This window comes from Hypanus sabinus, unplaced genomic scaffold (assembly GCF_030144855.1).
Source record: "Hypanus sabinus isolate sHypSab1 unplaced genomic scaffold, sHypSab1.hap1 scaffold_377, whole genome shotgun sequence".
NCBI lineage: Eukaryota > Metazoa > Chordata > Chondrichthyes > Myliobatiformes > Dasyatidae > Hypanus > Hypanus sabinus.
This window is the reverse complement of record NW_026781269.1, coordinates 371,077-391,352: the sequence shown is the minus strand read 5'-3', so window position 1 is coordinate 391,352 and position 20,276 is coordinate 371,077. Positions and strand designations below refer to the sequence as shown.

General features: G+C 41.8%; 1 protein-coding gene across 1 annotated transcript; it reads left to right on the top strand.

Annotated features, from left to right (window-relative positions):
* The first annotated feature begins 9,445 nt into the window (after positions 1 to 9,445).
* LOC132388678 (zinc finger protein 235-like) lies at positions 9,446 to 18,293 on the top strand. The gene is made up of 2 exons (XM_059961052.1): positions 9,446 to 9,475; positions 14,323 to 18,293. Exon 2 carries the CDS (start codon positions 14,695 to 14,697, stop codon positions 15,913 to 15,915), a length of 1,221 nt encoding a protein of 406 aa, XP_059817035.1. The 5' UTR covers positions 9,446 to 9,475; positions 14,323 to 14,694; the 3' UTR covers positions 15,916 to 18,293.
* The last annotated feature ends 1,983 nt before the right edge of the window (positions 18,294 to 20,276 follow it).

The following is a 20,276-nucleotide window of genomic DNA, read 5'->3' as shown; positions in this document are numbered from 1 at the left end:
GCCCCCCCCCCCTCCCCCCAGGCAGAGACTCCAGCTACTGTGGAAAGAAGCGAACTTGCCGCTCACATCTCCTCCCAACTTAAATGTATTAGACATTTCAACCCCCAGGAAAAATATATCGTCTGTCCACTCTATCTATTCCTCTCGTAATCTTATAAACGTCCATCCAGTCTCACCCCAGCCTGCGCCGCTCTGGAGAAAACAACACAAGTTTGTCCAGCCTCTCGCTATAGCTCTTGCCCTCTAATCCAGACAGTGTCCTGGTAAACCTCTTCTGCGCCATGTCCAAAGCCCCGACATCCTTCCGAGAATGGGGGCGACCAGAACTGTATGAAACACTCCAGATGTGCTCTAACTAGTTCTATAAAACTGTGTTCCGAACTGAGACGGTTTAGAAACGAACCAGCAGCAATAGAGTTCACACTGGAGTCTGGTTTTGATGGTTAAAACACTCTGTTTATTAGTATCTACTTCTAATATAGTAACTTAACGAAATAAAGGAAAGTTAACAATGTTAAGTGTAAATGTAATTCCCAGACTATCGAGCCTGAGGGAACAAAGCTTAGAGTCTTGAATGGTAAAGTAGGAAAATTCAGTAATCCACGGAATAAATGATGGGAGAGAGATATTTTTAATCCGGGATGAAACGTTGAGAAAAGGCCGTTACTTCAAAACAACCGCCGTCGAAGTTCTTATCCGCTGAATCCGTACACATACGAGTTATCAGCGAAAGTGACCTGTCACAGGAATACCGTCTTTCGGAGGACACCACACAACATACCCAGGCAAGGGTTAACACAATATATTCCAAACTCCACTCCTATGGATTATACGAAGTGACAGCCACAAACATCTCTCTCTCTCTCTCTCTCTCTCTCTCTCTCTCTCTCTCTCTCTCTCTCTACTGTCAGCGCCGTCAGCCTGTGTCTGACGTCATAGCCCCGCCTCCTCACAACGGCGCTCTTAAAGAAACAGTCACAGAACGACCGCAGGCTCGTAACAGCTGCAACACAACTTCCCGACTTTTGAACTCAATGCTTCAACTAATAAAGACAACCATGCCATTTGCCTTCTTAACCACCCGATCAATCTGTGCAGTCTCTTCCAGGGTGCGATGGACTTGGAGTCTGAGATCCCTCTGATCATCGACACTGTTCAGGGTTTTTCATTTAACAGTGTACAGTCGTATACATTCGACCTACCGAGCTGCCAAGATGATCATCACTAATCAAATCTCACTGAGATTTCTCAGGTCCTGTTGAATTTATTGCCAAGTGCACAAGTACGGGAAGGTACAAGTACAGAGAAACACTGACTTGAGGCAGCATCACGGGCAATTACGTTCAGATAACACACGAAACACAAATTATAGCCATATAACAATTACAGCACAGAAACAGACCATCTCGGCCCTTCTAGTCCATGCCGAACGCTTACTCTCACCTAATTCCCCAGACCTGCACTCAGCCCATAACCCTCCATTCCTTTCCTGTCCATATATGATTCTGTGTCAGTAACAATCTATAAATATGTTTATGTCATTAACAATATATAAAATGCATTGTGTCATGAATAATATTAAAATGTGCTTTTCGTGTCAATAACAGGCTTGGAAATGTTGAATGTGCTCCCTGTCTCCATTCCTCCTGTAATTCACAACCAGCTCCATTGTTTTTGTCACAATGATGTAGAAGTTGTTTTCCTGACACCACTGTGTCGGGGTGATGACTTCTTCTCTGTAGGCTGCCTCGTTATTATTTGAGATTAGGCCAGTCAGTGTAGTGTCGTCAGCAAATTTAATTAGCAGATTGGAGCTGTGGGTGGCAACACAAGTCATGGGTGCACAGAAAGTAAATGCCAGGGCCAAAGAGACAACCCTGTGAGGTATGTGTGCTGAGGGTCAGCGAGACAGAGGAGATGGAGCCCACTCTTACCACCTGCTGGCGATCTGACAGGAAGTCCAGGATCCAGCTACACAAGGCAGGGTGAAGGCCGAGGTCTCTGAGCTTCTTGTCGATACTTCACGCCTTCGTATGGGTACTGCTCTGCCCATGACTGCAAGGAACTGCAGAGAACTTTGGAGAGCAGAGAACATCAGAGAAACAAGCCTCCACTCCATGTACTCTCCCTACACTTCCCCTGCCTCGGAAAAGCATTCCATGTACACAAAAACCTCATAACCTGGACATTCTTGCTGCAAACCCGCTCTCCCATCGGGGAAGAGATACAAAAGCCTTAAAGCGGGTAACACCCGGCTCAAGGACGGCTTCCTGTCTGTGTTTATAAACCAAATGAATGATAAAATGGACTCGGCCTCACAATGTAACTCGACGTGACCCTGCACCATATGTATATCTGCACTGCACTTTCTCTGCAGCTATAATGCTTTGTTACAGTGATTGTTTTATCATTTTCATTTTTCATTTTTAGAATCGTTCTTATTGGTACATAATCTTCTACAGCTATAAAATGAGACAAAACCTATAGATTAATATGTATACAATTAATAAAGCTGAAAAAACTGATCGTAAAATATAAAAAAGGAAAAAAAAAGGAAAAGAAGAACCCCATCTAATTAGGAAAAAAAACCCACTAACTACAACAAAAGGGGAAAAACCATTAGGAACCAACAACCCGGAAGGAAACCATATAGCATAATACAAATTAAATGAAAATATTTGGCAAAAGAACCCCATCTTCTTTCAAAATTGAATCGAGGATCAAAAAGTTCTACTTCCATTTTGTTTTCCAAACTAAGTCATAACATCACTTGAGATGAACATTCAGTTAATGTAGGGGAAGAAATATCATTCCATTTTAAGAAAATAACCCTTCTTGTCAGTAGTGTAACAAAAGCAATTACAGGTTGATCTGAAGATGAAATACCCTGAATATGATGTGGAACTATTCCAAATAGAACAGTCAATCTATTAGGTTGTAAATTAATTTTCAGAGCTTTAGGAATTGCAGAAAATAAAGATTTCCAAAACGATTTTAATGAAAAAAATGAACAGAACGTATGTGACAAAGTAGCTACTTCAGTTTTACATCTAACACAGCATTTGTCTATACTAGGAAATATTCTAGATAGTCTCTCCTTTGTTAAATAATAACGGTGAACGACTTTAAATTGAAATAAACAATGGTTGGCACATACAGAAGAAGAATTTACGTTTTTTCGAAACTCGAAGCCAAACTTCATTAACAAAGGTCATATTACGTTTTCTCTCCCAATCTTGTTTAATCTTTAGTGATAGGTTCTTTTTGTGTAACAAAAATAAATTATAAATTCTGCTAATGGAAACTTACACTACGTGATTCAATTTCAAAATGGTTTCCAACAAATCAGATTCTTGTAAATATGGAATCTTAGGTAAACATTGTTGTAAAAAATATTTCACCTGAACATATTGCAAAAAATGTGTATGAGCCAGAGAAAATTTGTTAATTAACTCTTCAAAGGTCATCAATCGACCATTACAAAATAAATCTGTAAAAGAATTTTCTCCATAGGAGAAAAATAGAGTCAGTTGTTGAAGGTTTAAATGAAAAGTTTCGATGAAAAAAAACTAGACAACTTAAATTGTTTAAAATTTTAAAAATTTACGAATCTGAACCCAAATCCGTCGGGATTGTTTAATAACCGGGTAAAGATTTAAATTTGGAATTTTAGAGAGCTGTTAAGGTAATGGAGCTCCTAAAATTGAATTTAAATAAAATTGTTTAACAGCTTTTAATTCCAAATCAACCCATAATGATTTTTGGTTCTTATCAAGCCAATATAACCAAAAACATAATTGTCTAATTTTCACCACCCAATAATACAGTCTTAAATTAGGAAGTGCAAGTTCACCATCTTTTTTGGATTTTTCTAAGTGATACTTATTAAATCTTATTGTTCCAAATAAAGGAAGAAATAAGAGAGTCAATTTAATTAAAAACGTTTTATTTAAAAAGATAGGTATATTTTGGAAAATATATAAAAATCTATGTAAAATCATCATTTTCACAGGACGAACATGACCTATTTAATGTACTATTGAAATATATCGGTGTGGATGGTACGTCAGGCAAGATTCTCAATGTAGCTCAGTACATGATGATAATAAACAAATTCCCCATTTTAATTACGTGGAAATATTAGACAGACTGAGCTTCTGCTCTGGAACCTCAGAAAGAAACTGAACTGCTGTCATTTCTGTAGAAAGCAAATGTATGGAAAATGCTTCAATCTCACATTACGATCTGCGGTAACTGGGATCAGGTGACCGGTGATGGGTCTGCCATATCAATATCAGAATCAGGTTTAATAGCACCGGCATATGTCATGAAATTCGTTGTCTCTGCGGCAGCAGTAGAACCTAATTCATAAGAACAGGTTTTCACAAATGTGATTTAAAATAAGAATATAAATATTACATTGTTAAATTATATAAATAGGACAAAAAAATTTAAAAAATTAAGAAATGTAATAAGCTATTTTAATTGTGTGGAACGATTTGACTGACCGGGTTGTTGCTTTGGAAGTAGTGGAGTGAAGCTTAACTGAACTGTACACATTTATGAGAAACTCAGATAAATAGAACAGGCTAAATTCTCACATAAACGGGTCAGACACCCAGAAACATCGGCAGCACTTCAGCAGATAAAAACAGTGGAATGAAACATGCTGAAAATATTGCAGAAAAAAAAATATACTGTCCACCCACAATGAGAGGACGTGACAGATGCGGATCTCACTGACTTGTCTGAACGGGGAAAGATGAAGCTACACGTACACGTAGAGCAGTGACCCGCAGATGCAACAGATCTGCAGAAAAACGTGAACAGGAGACGGGATCACGTGACGGTGGAGGGTCTCCCACCCCAGGCAGTGACTCCAGTTACCCACCACTCTGTGGAAACAAAAAAAACTTGCCGCTCACAACTGCTTCCAACTTAAGTGTGTTAGACATTTCAACTCCCAGGAAAATATATCGTCTGTCCACTCTATCTATTCCTCTCGTAATCTTATAAACGTCCATCCAGTCTCACCCCAGCCTGCGCCGCTCTGGAGAAAACAACACAAGTTTGTCCAGCCTCTCGTTATAGCTCATGCCCTCTAATCCAGGCAGGGTCCTGGTAAACCTCTTCTGCGCCCCCTCCAATGCCCCGACATCCTTCCGAGAATGGGGGCGACCAGAACTGTATGAAACACTCCAGATGTGGTCTAACTAGTTTTATAAAACTGTGTTACGAACTGAGTCGTTTTAGAAACGAACCAGCAGCAACAGAGTTCACACTGGAGTCTGGTTTTGATGTCAAAACTACTCTTAGTATCTACTTATAACATAGTAAGTTAACGAAATAAAGGAAAGTATTATGTGTATATATGTGTAAATATAACCCCCAGATTATCGAGCCTGAGGGAACAAAGCTTAGAGTCTTGAGATGGTAAAGTAGGAAAGTTCAGTAATCCACGGATTAAATGATGGGAGAGAGATATTTGTAATCCAGGGTGAAACGTAGAGAAAATGCCGTTACTTCAAAATAACTCCGTCGAAGTTCTTATCCGCTGAATCCGTCCACATTCGAGTTATCAGCGAAAGTGACCTGTCACAGGAATACCGTCTTCCAGGGGTTACCACACAACACACCCAGGCAAGGGTTAACACAAGATATTCCACAATCCACTCCTATGGATTATACGAATTGACAGCCACACACGTTCGTTGTGGTTCCGTGTACCGATGATCAACCCACTCTTGTGGGCATAGGAGAGTTCCAAGCCTCAGCTGCGACTAACTGAAGCGATCAGCTTTTCCAGTCTCTCTCTCTCTCTCTCTCTCTCTCTCGCTCTCTCTCTCTCTCTCTCTCTCTCTCTCTCTCTTTAGACTGGCCGACTGCCTGTCTGCAGATCGTTCTCTCTCTCTCTCTCTGATGGTTCAGTCCACAGTCAGCGCTGTCAGCCTGTGATTGACGTCATAGCCCCGCCTCCTCACGCCGGCGCTCTTAAAGAAATAGTCACAGTACGACCGCAGGCTCGTAACAGCTGCAACACAACTTCCCGACTTTTGAACTCAATGCTTCAACTAATAAAGACAACCATGTCATTTCCCTTCTTAACCACCCGATCAATCTGTGCAGTCTCTTTCAGGGAGCGATGAACTTGGTGTCTAAGATCCCGCTGATCATCGACACTGTTCAGGGTTTTGCATTTAACAGTGTACTGTCCCATACATTCGACCTACCGAGCTGCCAAGATGATCATCACTAATCAAATCTCACTGAGATTTCTCAGGTCCTGTTGAATTGAAAGTACAGGGTCAGAGAAACACTGACTTCTGGCAGCATCACAGGCAAGTACATTCAGATAACACACGGAACACAAGTTATACGATTCTCTGTCAGTAACAATCTATAAAAAATTGTTTTATGTCATTATCGATATATAAAATACATTGTGTCATGTTCAATATTAAAATGTGCATTTTGTGTCAATAACAGACTTGGAAATGTTGAATTTGGTCCCTGTCTCCTTTCCTCCTGTAATCCACAACCAGCTCCTTTGTTTTTGTCACAATGAGGGAGAGGTTGTTTTCTTGACACAACTGTCTCGGGGTGATGACTTCTTCTCTGTCGGTTGCCTCGTTATTGTTTGGGATTCGGCCGATCAATGAAGTGTTGTCAACATTGATTAATTATCAGATTGGAACCCGCCACTGAAGCCCCACAGTGCACTATGTACTGATTGCAAAGCTACGAAATTGCCTGTGAATAGCCTCCCCTCCCCCAACTCCACTCTTTCTGCGTCACCAGCAGACTGGGACATCTCACATCTCGCTGCCTCCGCCAGGACATTAAACTGTGAACAACTGTGGTCAGGGACTGATCTCTGGTGTACTTCAAACGCTACCTCCTTCCAGTCTGAAAACGACCCACTCATCCAGCCACGCACTACCGGCAGTTTATCGATCCCCAACGAAAAAGCCTAATCACCTACTCCTGAGGGTCAATACCATTGCTGACTCTGAGTTTAACACCGTCAAATGCTGGGAGGGACATAATAAACAGAAAGTCTCTAGTCACAGCCGTGTAAATAAAATGTGATCTCAGTAGGTGTGTGGCGCATGCGCAGAATACGAAGGAAACAGACAGACTGAGCCAAGTCACAGACTGATGAAGGGGAGGAATGATCCATTTTGACACAGAGAGGGAAGCGGAGAGTTTGATGTTGTGCCTGATGCCGGAACTGCAGCCAGTTCGAAGATAAATTTTTGTTCCTCCAATTTGTTTTGAGCTGTGACAGTGTTTTTATCAGAAGGCACCATGCAGACTAAAATAATTTCAGTTGAAGTGTTGTCCTTCGCCCATTGACGTGCTTTGTAAACCTTTAACAGTGTAGAAAATTCAAAGGATTTGTGTATGGGAATCACAAACACAACAGCACGTTAGTTCCGCTCTATCTGTCAGTTCACCAGAGCTTGAACACAAAGTACACTGCAGATGCTGTGGGCAAAGCCACAGGTACAAAATGCTGGAGGAACCCAGCAGGCTGGGCAGCGTCCGTGGAAACGAACAGTGAACATTTCGGGCCGAGACCGAAGACCGTGACCTACATCTTCGCACTAGGAAGTGGCTGTTCACCTGCTCCGTGTGTGCGAAGAGGCTCATTCAGTTAACCCACCTTGTGATGCTCCGGTGAGTTCACAATAAATAGAGGCCACATTTCTGTCCGGAGTGAGCAAAGAGTTTTACTCAATCATCCCAGATGCTGCAACACCAGCAACTTCACATCAGGGAGGAAGTTCAAATCAGCTCCGTGTTAAATGTTTAACCATCACGGTGACTGAAGGCAGCTGCAGGTTCATGAGGGACTGTTACTGTCAGATTCTGCAGTTCTTGCGGCTGCTCATCGCACCCAGGACTGAACCCTGGTCACTGAGCATTGGAGGAGTCTGTTCTGCTGATGTTAGCCTTAAACTAGACTGATGTTTAATATTGTGGATCTGTGAAAGATAAATCAGTTCTGTATCAAATCCCGTGTCGCAGGTACTTACTGTCACTGCCAAACTCACAATATACACTAGAGAGGCCACTCGGTCCATCTGCTCCCTGCCCAGGTTTCTGTTCCATATCAGTATTTTAATATTTATCTCTCACTCTCCCTGTTGCAACTTGTCACCGCTCCGTGGGAGAAGAGATTTCGCTTCAATTTCTTAGAATCAGAGAAGTCTGCAGCAAATTACAGGCCCTTCGGCCCACAATGTTGTTCCGACCACGTAACCTACTCTAGAAAATTCCTGGAATTACCCTACCACAGAATCCTCTATTTTGCTAAGCTCCGTGTATTTCTCTGAGATTGTCTGAATAGACTCTATTGTACCCGTCTCTACCACAGTCGCTGGCAGTGCAGTCCACACACCCACCACTATCTGTATAAAAAAATATATCTCTGACACCTCCCTTGAACTACTTCCAAGCACCTTATCTATGCCCCCCACGTGTTCGCCATCTCAGCCCTGGGGAAAAAGCCTCTGACTTTCCACACGATCGATTCCTCTCATCATCTGACACACCTGCATGAATTTCCTGCATGATTTTCCACAGGCTAATTAACAGGATGAGCTCGCTGAGTATTTCCCCAGGGCTCTGGACTAAGGTGGGTAAACTCCTTTTTCCCTGCTTTTTTCAAATTTTGTGTCATTTTCACTAATTTCAAAGGACTGTGCCTCAGACAGCCGGGTTGTTGCAATGCGCCTCTAAAGCCTGACAGCAGACTGGCGAGTGAATCTTCGATGGAGCAGAGTCAGAAACCAAAGAGTTGCCAGCCTGAGTCAGGGCTTTGGGGCTCTGGAAAGAGATGGGGTCTGGAGGTGACAAGCAGGAGGAGGAAGAGGAACCAGACCAGCGGGATGTGGCTATGAATGAAAGATGAGAAACATTTGGAAACTGGTTAATTTAAAAACAAAATGGTTAATTTCTACAAAACATTGCAGGTAATCATCAGATCAGGCAGCAAATGTGGAGAGGAATAAATGGGCAGCATTTAATCCGAGTCCCTTCAGCATGTCTAGACTGTGTACTCCTCTGCTTAGTTGCTGCCTGAACTGCAGAGCTCTTTCAGCATTTTGTGTGTGTGCGTCTCTGTATTTCCAGCAACTGCAGAATCTCTTTTGTTTCACATCTGCATTTGTAAGAGTATTGTACTTTGGCATTAGGTACACGAAGTGCCTGTTGATCTTGAGTATGTCGTTTATGGGAGCCACTTTCTGCGTTAAGAAAGCTGCTGAGTTTTCCACACACAAAAACTGAGATATGGACGTGGAACCGAAGCTTGCATAAATTTTGAATGGCACCATGATTACCCATAAAGCCGCGCGTTTAAAATTTCGCTGTCGTTTGCAGCACCGATCAAATGCGCAGGCGCAGGGTTGCTGCCGTCTCCGATAACTACGCATGCGCGCAAATACAAAATGTCTGGAGGATCGAGAAGGTAAGGACTTTTTCGACTTTAATTGAGTGACAATTGCTGTGAGAACCGGAGACTGAGACCCGCAAACTCGGCACAGGCCAGGTCTTTTTCCTCTCTCTCAGCCCCACGATCCGTACACGGGCCCCGGGGAGCTTCCGGCTAATCAGGGAATGGGAGCAGATAGATCTCACAGACAGAGCTGAGCTCCAGCTATCTGAATGCAAGGATTAGGAATTCGGAAAAAAAGAACAAAATCTTTCTATCAGCTGTTGAGAAAATCACCTTTGTTCTGCCTCCAACCGCAACAAGAGAAAACCTGCAGCTGCTGTAAATCCGGAGGAATTTCACACAAAATGCCGGAGGAACTCAGCATTAGTACTCTTTCCCATAGATGCTGCCCGGCCTGCTGAGTTCCTCCAGCATTTTGTGTGTGTTGCTTGTTCTGGAGTTTTCTACACGTGAGGATATGTTTTAACCTATTCTGTCTGGGTACACAATGATATCAAACAACTTTAACTTTGCCCTTGTCAACAAGTAGCTTTCACATCACAAATGTGCCAGACTCTAATGAGACAGACGACTGCCCTTCCCTTCATATCCATTGGCATTTTCATCACCAAGTTCATCACTTGAGGGAGGGTTCAGGGGTAATATTTATGTACAATACAGAAGGCTGTGTGTATTGTGGTGATGCAAAAGTTGCTGGATAATTTGCAAGTGGGTGGAAGGGGAGTGATATTTGGAAGTCCAACTTTTTAGAGCATCATTTAGCAAGAGACTTGCATACAGTGACATGCAAAAATTTGGGCAGCTTTCTATTCCTGTGAATAGCTAAGCGAGTAAAACAATGACCTGATTTCCAAAAGGCAGAAAGTTAAAGATGACACATTCTTTAATTAAGCAAGGTTACTCTTTTGTATCCATCATTTACAGTTTCAAAATAATAAAACAGGAAAAGGGCCTGAAGCAAAAGTTTGGGTTCCCTGAATGGTCAGTACTTAGTAGCAACCCCTTTGGCAAGTATCACAGTTTCTAAATGCTTTCTGTAGCAAGCTAAGAGTCTTTCAATTCTTGTTTGGGGATTTTTGCCCATTCTTCCTTGCAAAATACTTCTAGTTCTATGAGATCCTTGGGCCGTCTTGCAGGCACTGCTCTTTTGAGGTCTATCCACAGATTTTTATGTTGTATAGCTCAGGGGACTGTGAGGTCCATGGCAAAACGTTCAGCTTGCGCTTCCTGAGGTAGTCCATTGTGGATTTTGAGGTGCATTTAGGATCTTTATCCTGTTGTAGAAGCCATCCTCTTTTAATCTTCAGCTTTTTTACAGATGGTGTGATGTTTGCTTCCAGAATTTGCTGGTATTGAATGGAATTCATTCTCCCCTCTACCAGTAGAATGTTCCCCATGCCAATGGCTGCAACACAAGCCCAAAGCATGATCAATCCACTCCCGTGCTTAACAGTTGGAGAGGTGTACTTTTCATGAAATTCTGCACCATTTTTTCTCCAAACATACCGTTGCTCATTGCAGCCAAACAGTTCTTTTTAAACTTCATCAGTCCAGAGGACTTGTTTCCAAAATGCATAAGGCTTGTTTAGATGTTCCTTTGCAAATATCTGATGCTGAATTTTGTTGTGATGGCACAGGAAAGGTTTTCTTCTGATGTTTCTTCCATGAAAGTCATATTTGTGTAGGTGTCCCTGCACAGTAGAACAGTGCAGCACCACTCCAGAGTCTGCTAAATATTCCTGAAGATCTTTTTCAGTCAAACAGGGGTTTTGATTTCCCTTTCTAGTAATCCTACGAGCATTTCTCTTTGAAGGATTTCTTGGTCTTCTAGACCTCAATTTGACCTCCACCGTTCCTGTTAACTGCCATTTCTTAATTACATTACAAACCAAGGAAAGGGCTACATGAAAACTCTTTGCTGTCTTCTTATAGCCTTCTACTGCTTCGTGGGCATCATGAATTTTAATTTTCAGAGTGCTAGGCAGGAGCTTAGAGGAGCCCATGGCTCTAATTGTTGGGATGAGGTTTGTGGAGTCAGGGTATTTATAGAGCTTTGAAATTTGCAACATCTGGCTTTTCCTAATGAAGACTGTGAACAAGCCATAGCTCTAACAAGCTAATTAAGGTCTGAGACCTTGGTAAAAGTTATCTGAGAGCTCAAATCTCTTGGGGTTCCCTACCTTTTGCATGGTGCTCCTTTCCTTTTTTTCCCACTCTGAAATTGTAAAAACAATAATAATACAATAATAATCTTGCTTAAAATGTTGAAAAGAATGTTTCATCTTTAACTTTATGTCTTTTGGAGATCAGTTTATCTTCTCAGGACTTTATTCCTTGGAATGTCGAAGATTGAGGGGAGGTTTGATTGTGAAAGAGGGGCATAGATGTTGTAAATTCATTTTTCAATTTTTTTTATTGATTTCCAAATAAAGAATATACAAATCAGAAGAGGAGTTTAACAAGTAGATAATGTAAGAGACATATAAACAGCAATAGTAAAAACAAAAAGTATATAATATCAAAATCAAATAAGTAAAATATTTCGCTGTTATATATACAATGGTCAAAAAAAACTACAACTCCTCATAATAATCATAAAAAAAGATTGGAGATTTTATTGATAAGGGAAAAAACCCACAAACTAAAATGAAACAAAAACAAACAAAAATAAAGAAGAGAAAAAAAAAAGGAAAGAAAATGAAAGATTGGGCAGTCCAATTGAGGATAAAATTAAAGAAAACAGAAAGAGAGAACAAAAACACATCCTTCCAGTCATCTCCGAACCTTCAGGGATAAGGAATTCCCCCAAATAGATAGATAGATAGACAGACAGACAAATATAAATTAAATCATGTGAAAATATGGAATAAAAGGTCGCCAGACTTGTTCAAAATTAAAGGATGTATCAAGTGTCTGGCTTCGAATTTTTCCAAGCTTAGACATGACATAAGGGAGGAGAGCCAATAGAAAACAGTAGGTGGGTTAGATTCTTTCCAATGCAGCAAAATAGCTCTCCTAGCCAGTAAAGTTGAAAAAGCTATCACATGTTAGGTGGAGGCAGACTCTTTGCTTGCTTCCTCTGGAATAATCCCAAAAATTGCTGTAAGTGGATTAGGTTGAACATCCATATCTATAACTTTAGATAATATTCCAAACACATCCCTCCAAAAATTATTTAAACTTACACATGACCAAAACATATGAGTTAAAGTAGCCATTTCTCTGTTACATCTGTTTCAAATAGGGCTTATATTCGGAAATATATGCGCCAATTTATCTTTGGACATATGTACTATCTTAAACTGAATTAAGATATGGCGTGAGCAGATAGATGAACTATTGACTAAATAATAAATCTTACTCCATTGATCATCTGAAAGTGAATGTTGAAGTTCTACTTCCCAGGTACGTTGAACCCTGTCATTAGGCGACATGCGACCATTCATTAACTGTTTATAAATGATAGTTATTAATCATTTTTGAAAAGGTTTAAACTGAAAAATAACATAAGCCAAATTTGAAGAGCAGGCCAACGGGTAATTCGGTAAAATAATCGTGTAAGAAATTCCTAACCTGTAAATACCTGAAAAAATTTGTATTAGAGATATCATATTTATCCATTTACTGTGAGAAAGACACTAAGCAGTCTTGTAAAAACAAATCTAAAAAAGTTTTAATTCCCTTAATTTTCCATATTTAAAAAGCCTTATCGAAAGTTGATGGTTTAAAAAAGAAACTAGATTAAATATTACTAGGAAGTAAAGAATCATTTAATTAAAAAAATCTACAAAACTGAAATCAAATTTTTAAAATATGTTTAACAATACGGTTTCGAGCTTGTCTACCTATTCTGGAGAATGAAAACTGAAGAGGAGCTCCTAATAGCGAAGCTGATGAAAACCCCTTACTGAATTCTCCTCCAAATGTAACCATGAAGGGCGATCTTGGTCATCGGTATCATAAATCCAAAAAGTAATATAACAAATATTAATTGCCCATTTATTCGACCTATCAATGACATCGACATAGATGACCATTTAGATAGAGCATGTTTGAGTATTTTCAACTAAAGTGAAGGTGTAAATTCAAGCTGTCTTTTACCGCTGATTGGTATGGGACTACAACCAGTGGCCATGGGTTAAGTGTGAAAGGTGAAATGTTAAGCGGAACATGAGGGGAAACTTCTTCACACAGATGGTCATCTGGGTGTGGAATGTACAGCCATCATGAGTGGGGCATGTGAGCTCAATTTCAATATTTAGGAGGTTTGTATAGGAACTTGGATGGTAGGGGTATGAGACTGGGCAATTTAAATAGTTTAGCACAAACTAGATGGCCCAAAGGGCCTGTTTCTGTGTTGTACTTTTCTACAATTACCTGAAATATTACAAAAATTCACTCTAAGATCTTTTAACAGCTGTGTGAACCAACCATTCATTTCGGCAGGAATTTTTTATATGGCTTTAAAATTGTGGCACTTTAAGTTAAGAATACATAAAAGAAGATCCCAGCTCAGCTGCACGTCAAGAAAGACTGTTTGTGTGAGACGGTTTCAGTTACTGTGGGGCCAGGCACCCATGCTGCTCAGCAGGAACAGGGAATAATACCAACGGAGAGGGTCAGACTGAGCCAGGTCACAGATTGGAGACGGCAGAAATGCCCCATTCTTATAGAGACAGGAAGAGCATCGGAGAGATTGATGGTCATTCCAGATACCAGCACTCTGCGCAGTCAGGAGATGATTTCTCTGTCCAACTTGAGTAGAACCTCACTGTAACAGTGTGATACAAATCAAACAAGTAATCTCATCTGTAATGTTGTCCTAAACCCATTGATGGATTTTGTAAATCTTTTTACAGGTAAAAAATGAGAAGGAATTTGTCTGCAGGCAGCTCAAACACGACACGCCAGTTTTGCTGTCTCTGTCCTGATATTTAAGAAGTGGAGCAAGGGATTCAATCGACCATTCCTCATTTGACCAACCGTCATTTTACACAGGAGAAAGGCCGTTCACCTGTTCAGACAGTGGGAGTGGATTCACTCAGTTATCACAATTGAAGGTACATCAACAAGTTCACATTGGCCAAGGCCATTCATCTGTTCTGCGTGTGTGAGAAAGGATTCATTTGGTCTTCCCACCTGTGGACACACCAGTCAGTTCATACCACACTGGGCAGAGGCTGGTCATCTGTTGAACTTCTGGGAAAGGATTCACTCAGTTATCTGATCTAATGGCTCACCAGCCAGTTCACACTGGGGAGAAGCCATTCACCTGCTCAGTCTGTGAGAAGAGATTCACTCACTCTTCCACCCTATGGAAACATCAGCGAGTTCACACTGGGGAGAAGCCATTCACCTGCTCAGAATGTGGGAAGGGATTCACTGAGTCGTCCACTCTACTGGTACATCAGCGAGTTCACACTGGGGAGAGGCCATTCACCTGCTCAGTCTGTGAGAAGAGATTCACTCGGTTATCCCACCTCCAGAGTCATCAGCGAGTTCACACTGGGGAGAGGCCGTTCTCCTGCTCAGAATGTGGGAAGAGATTCACTGAGTTATCCAACCTACAGAGTCATCAGCGAGTTCACACTGGGGAGAAGCCATTCACCTGCTCAGAATGTGGGAAGAGATTCACTGAGTTATCCAACCTACAAAGTCATCAGCGAGTTCACACTGGGGAGAGGCCGTTCTCCTGCTCTGAATGTGGGAAAGGATTCTCTGAGTTATCCACCCTACAGAGACATCAGCAAGTTCACACTGGGGAGAAGCCATTCACCTGCTCAGTATGTGGGAAGAGATTCACTCAGTTATCCACCCTACAGAGTCACCAGCGAGTTCACACTGGGGAGAAACCGTTCCCCTGTTCAGTCTGTGGGAAGAGATTCACTCAGTCATCCACCCTACAGAGACACCAGCGAGTTCACACTGGGGAGAAGCCATTCACCTGCTCAGTCTGTGGGAAGAGATTCACTGATTCATCCACCCTACAGAGACACCAGCAAATTCACACTGGAGAGAAGCCGTTCACCTGCTCAGTCTGTGGGAAGGGATTCACTCAGTCATCCACCCTACAGAATCACCAGCGAGTTCACACTGGGGAGAGGCCGTTCACCTGCTCAGTCTGTAGGAAGAGATTCACTCATTTATCCAGCCTACAGAGACATCTGCAAATTCACACTGGGGAGAAGCCGTTCAGCTGCTCAGTCTGTGGGAAGGGATTCACTCAGTCATCCACCCTACAGAGTCACCAGCGAGTTCACACTGGGGAGAAGCCGTTCACCTGCTCAGACTGTGGGAAGGGGTTCATTTATTTATCAAGCCTACAGAGACATCAGCGCGTTCACACCGAGGAGAAGCCGTTTACCTGCTCAGAATGTGGGATAGCATTCACTCAGTCATCCCAACTACTGGCTCACCAGTCAGTTCACAATGGGGAGTGGCCATTGTTATGAATCCCTAGGTTTCGTTTGCTGTAGGCTATCATTTTAAGAGAAAGAGATTAAGGTGATTCAGTCTGATTTGCAGCTTGTTTAGTTTTAACCGAGGACACAGACACTCAGAGTCAGACAGAGATGAAAGAGGTAAAATGGAAGAATCGAAACCAGGGAACTAGTGGCCAAGGGTCACCGTTTGGAACTTTCCTATGCCCACAAGGGTGGATTAATCATCAATTCACCGTACATCGAATGTGTAGTTGTCACCTCATTTGATCCATAGGAGTGGATCTGATTTGGGGATCCTGTGAAGACTGCTGATGTGTTAACCCTTGCCTGGATGTGGTGTGGTAATTCACTTGAAGATGATACCCCTTGTGACAAGTCACTTTGGGTGATAATTAGTAAGTGAGATTTTGGAATGACGACAGATAAAATCTACAGCGACTGTTCTCTCATTTTCCCACCGTGGAACCTGAGGAATTCGAGATAATTGCCTTCTCTTGACATTTACCCCAGATTACAAATATCTCTCTCATCACCTATTCTGTGGATGAACCGAACTTTCATAATTTACCATCTCAAGACTCTAAGCCTTGATTCCCCCGAGCTCAATAGTTTGGGCAACACACAAAATGCCAGTGGAACACAGCAGGCTAGGCAGCATCTATAGAGAGAAGCACTGTCGATGTTTCAGGCCGAGTCCCTTCGTCAGGACTACCTGAAAGGAAAGATAGGAAGAGATTTGAAAGGAGGAGGGTGAGGGGGAAATGTGAAAGATAGAAGACCAGAGGGGGTGGGGTGAAGCTGAGAGCTGGAAAGGTGATTGGCAAAAGGGATACAAAACTGGAGAAGGGACAGCATCATGGGACGGGAGGCTTCGGGAGAAAGAAAGGGGGAGGGGAGCACCAGAGGGAGTTGGAGAACAGGCAGAGTGATGGTTAGAGAAAGAGGGAACAAAAAATCTAAATATATCACGGATGGGGTGAGAAGGTGAGGAGTGGTGTTAATGGAAGTTAGAAAAGTCAATGTTCATGCCATCAGGTTGGAGGCTACCCAGCCGGTAGATAGGGTGTTGTTCCTCCAAACTGAGTGTGGCTTCATCTTGACAGTAGAGGAGGCCATGGCCTATTCTGCTTTGATAGTTGATGAAGCAGCTGATTATGTCCTAGTGAAACAGTCTGTGCTCAAAGCTTACGATTTGGTCCCAGAATCATACAGGCAAAAATTTGGAAATTGAAGGAAATTTGTGAATCAGACTTATCTGGCATTTGCTTCTCAGAAGTCTGTGTGTTTTGACCACTGATGCACGTATAAAAATATAAGTGATGATTTTACCGATAGAAGGAGTTGGTTTTAATTGAAGAATTCGAAAGGTGCGTCCCTGATGACATAAAGAGATATTTAGATGAAAAGGATGCTGCCACTTTGCAGGAGTCTGCTGGATTAGCAGATGAGTTTGCTTTAACTCATAAGGTTAAGTTTACCCCGAATAAGAGCTTCCAAAAGAATAGCAGGGATCACCAGTGCAAACCAGAAATTAAAGTTTGGACTAGTGATAAGAGTAAGGATGAAGGGAAGCAGTTGAAGGAGAAATATTCTGGTCCTAATTGTTACTGTTGTAGGAAAGCTGCTTATGTGATGGATAATTTTTCTGTCCTGAAGAATAAAAAGGTAAAGGAGGCCTGTGTTGAAGCTTCTATAAACCCAGAGGGTTCTGAACATTCTGTTGAGGCTCAGTTAAGGTCTGAGAGGTCTGACTGAGTTAAGAAGGGTTCGAACATTTTATGTCAGATGGGATTGTATTAGTAAATGAATCGGTACCAGTGAAAATTCTGAAAAGAGGATGCTGTCCAATTTACTGGGGCTTCTCAGTCACTCATTCTAGGAGGCTGTGGTGGCCAGTGCTATAATATTTGCTGTTGTGTACTGGGGCAGCAGGCTAGGGTAGCAGACACCAACAGAATCAACAAACTCATTCGTAAGGCCAGTGATGTTGTGGGGGTGGAACTGGACTCTCTGACGGTGGTGTCTGAAAAGAGGATGCTGTCCAAGTTGCATGCCATCTTGGACAATGACTCCCATCCACTGCATAATGTACTGGTTAGACACAGGAGTACATTCAGCCAGAGACTCATTCTACCGAGATGTAACACAGTGTCATAAGAAGTCATTCTTACCTGTGGCCATCAAACTTTACAACTCCTCCCTCGGAGTGTCAGACACCCAGAGCCAATAGGCTGGTCCTGGACTTATTTCCGCTTGCATAATTAACTTATTATTATTTAATTATTTATGGTTTTATATTGCTATATTTCTTCACTATTCTTGGTTGGTGTGGCTGTAACCAAACCCAATTTCCCTTGGGATCAATAAAGTATGTCTGTCTGTCTGTACGTTAGACAGCGTTCTAAAGTTTGGCGATGAGACTGACACTGCTGAGGTAAATCTTATTAAAGGCATTCGCGGCGGCATGATTTCTGTGCCATTGCACAAGGCAACTTTACTGTCAGGGTTGGTTTCGGGACCTGTTGAGATCGGATTATGCTCCAGTTTACCGGTGGGAGATGTTACTTTGCTGTTAGGGAATGACCTGGCAGACGGTAAAGTTGTTCCTGCAGTGCTGTTGACAACTAAGTCAGCCACTGATGACCCACTGATGGATTTTAACATTTATCCTTCCTGCCCAGTAACTCGAAATATGGCTAAAAGTCTGCCGAAGCAGACGGTTCTGTACAGAATGATTCTGATACCCATGATAGCCAAAATCGGGATTCCGGTTATGATGACTTGTCAGGAACTTTTCTGCCTTCATTGTTTCAACAGTATTTAGGTAGTAGGTCTGATGAGAAAGATTTATCCCTGTCTAGGAAGGAGTTTATAGCAGAACAGATCTGAGACCCTGAGACTGAAGCTTTAAAAGAAACAGCTCTCTCAAATGATGAGATTAAGAAAGTGCCAGGAGGGTATTATGTCAAGGATGGAGTGTTAATGAGGAAGTGGAGGCCACCTGCTATACCAGCGAGTGAGGAATGGGCAATTGTTCACCAAGTTGTAGTTCCTAAGGTTTATAGGACTGAAATTTTAACTTTGGCCCACACTATACCCTTACATCGACATTTTGGAGTGAATAAAACTAAACAGGATTATCAAAAAATGTTACTGGCCTAATTTGAGGACAGATGTTGTGACCTTTCGCGGAACCTGTCACACTTGTCAACTTGTGGGTAAACCTAATCAGGTCACCCCAGTGGCTCCACTGTAGTCTAAACCTGCATTCAGTGACTCCTCTTCAAAATTTATAGTGGATTGTGCTGGCCCTTTGCCAAAGACTAAAGCTGGCCATCAGTATCTGCTAACTATTATGTGTACTACATCCTGATTCCCAGAGGCAATACCTCTCAGAAATATTAAAGCTAAAACTGTGGCAAAGGCTGTTACCAAATTTTTTACTTTTTCTGGTTTGCCTAAAGAAATCCAGTCTGAACAAGGAAGTAATTTTACATCTGGATTATTCCAGCAGGGAGTTTATGAACAGGGAACTAAACAAATTACATCATCTGCATACCATCCAGAATCACAAGGGGCTTTTGAAAGATTTCATTCTGCCCTCAAAACCATGATTAAGACATATTGTGTTGAAAATGGAAAAGACTGGAATGAAGGAATACATTTGCTTTTGTTTGCAGTAAGAGAGTCAGTACAGGAATCACTGGGATTTACTCCATTTGAGCTTGTATTTGGTTGTAGAGTGAGGGAACCTTTGACCTTGTTAAAGAACATAGGATTAATGGGGATGTACATGTTAAGTTGTTAGACTATGTTTTGAAGATCAAAGATAAACTACTCCACACCTGAGGTCTAGCGAGACAAAACTTAAAGATTTCTCAGAACAAAGTGAAGTGTTGGTTTGATAGGAGGGCTTGGGAAAGAAAATTCCAGGTGGGGGATAAGGTGCTTACCTTATGTTGAAGAATGTTGACAAATCCACCTCAGGCGAATCTCAATAGACCGTATGAAATGGTCTCTCAAATTAATGATCTGAATTGTGTTATTAAAACACCCGACCAATGTAAACCAGCACAGGTTGTACACATAAATATGATACAGTCTTATTTTGACAAGCAGGCACCATCGGTGAGTGTTGTTGTCAAAACATATGAATCTGGTAACCCTGAGAATGAAACAATTGACTCGTCTGAGAATTTTCACAAGCCAAACATTGTCCCAGTTAGGCTAATGAACTCGGTTGTTCCAGAAAACATTGATAACAGGTTGGCACACCTGCAGCCAAAGCAACAACAATAGCTGAAGAAATTAATTCTGGAGTTTAAAAATGTATTTCCCATTGTTCCCAAGCAACCCACAGTCGCAGTACA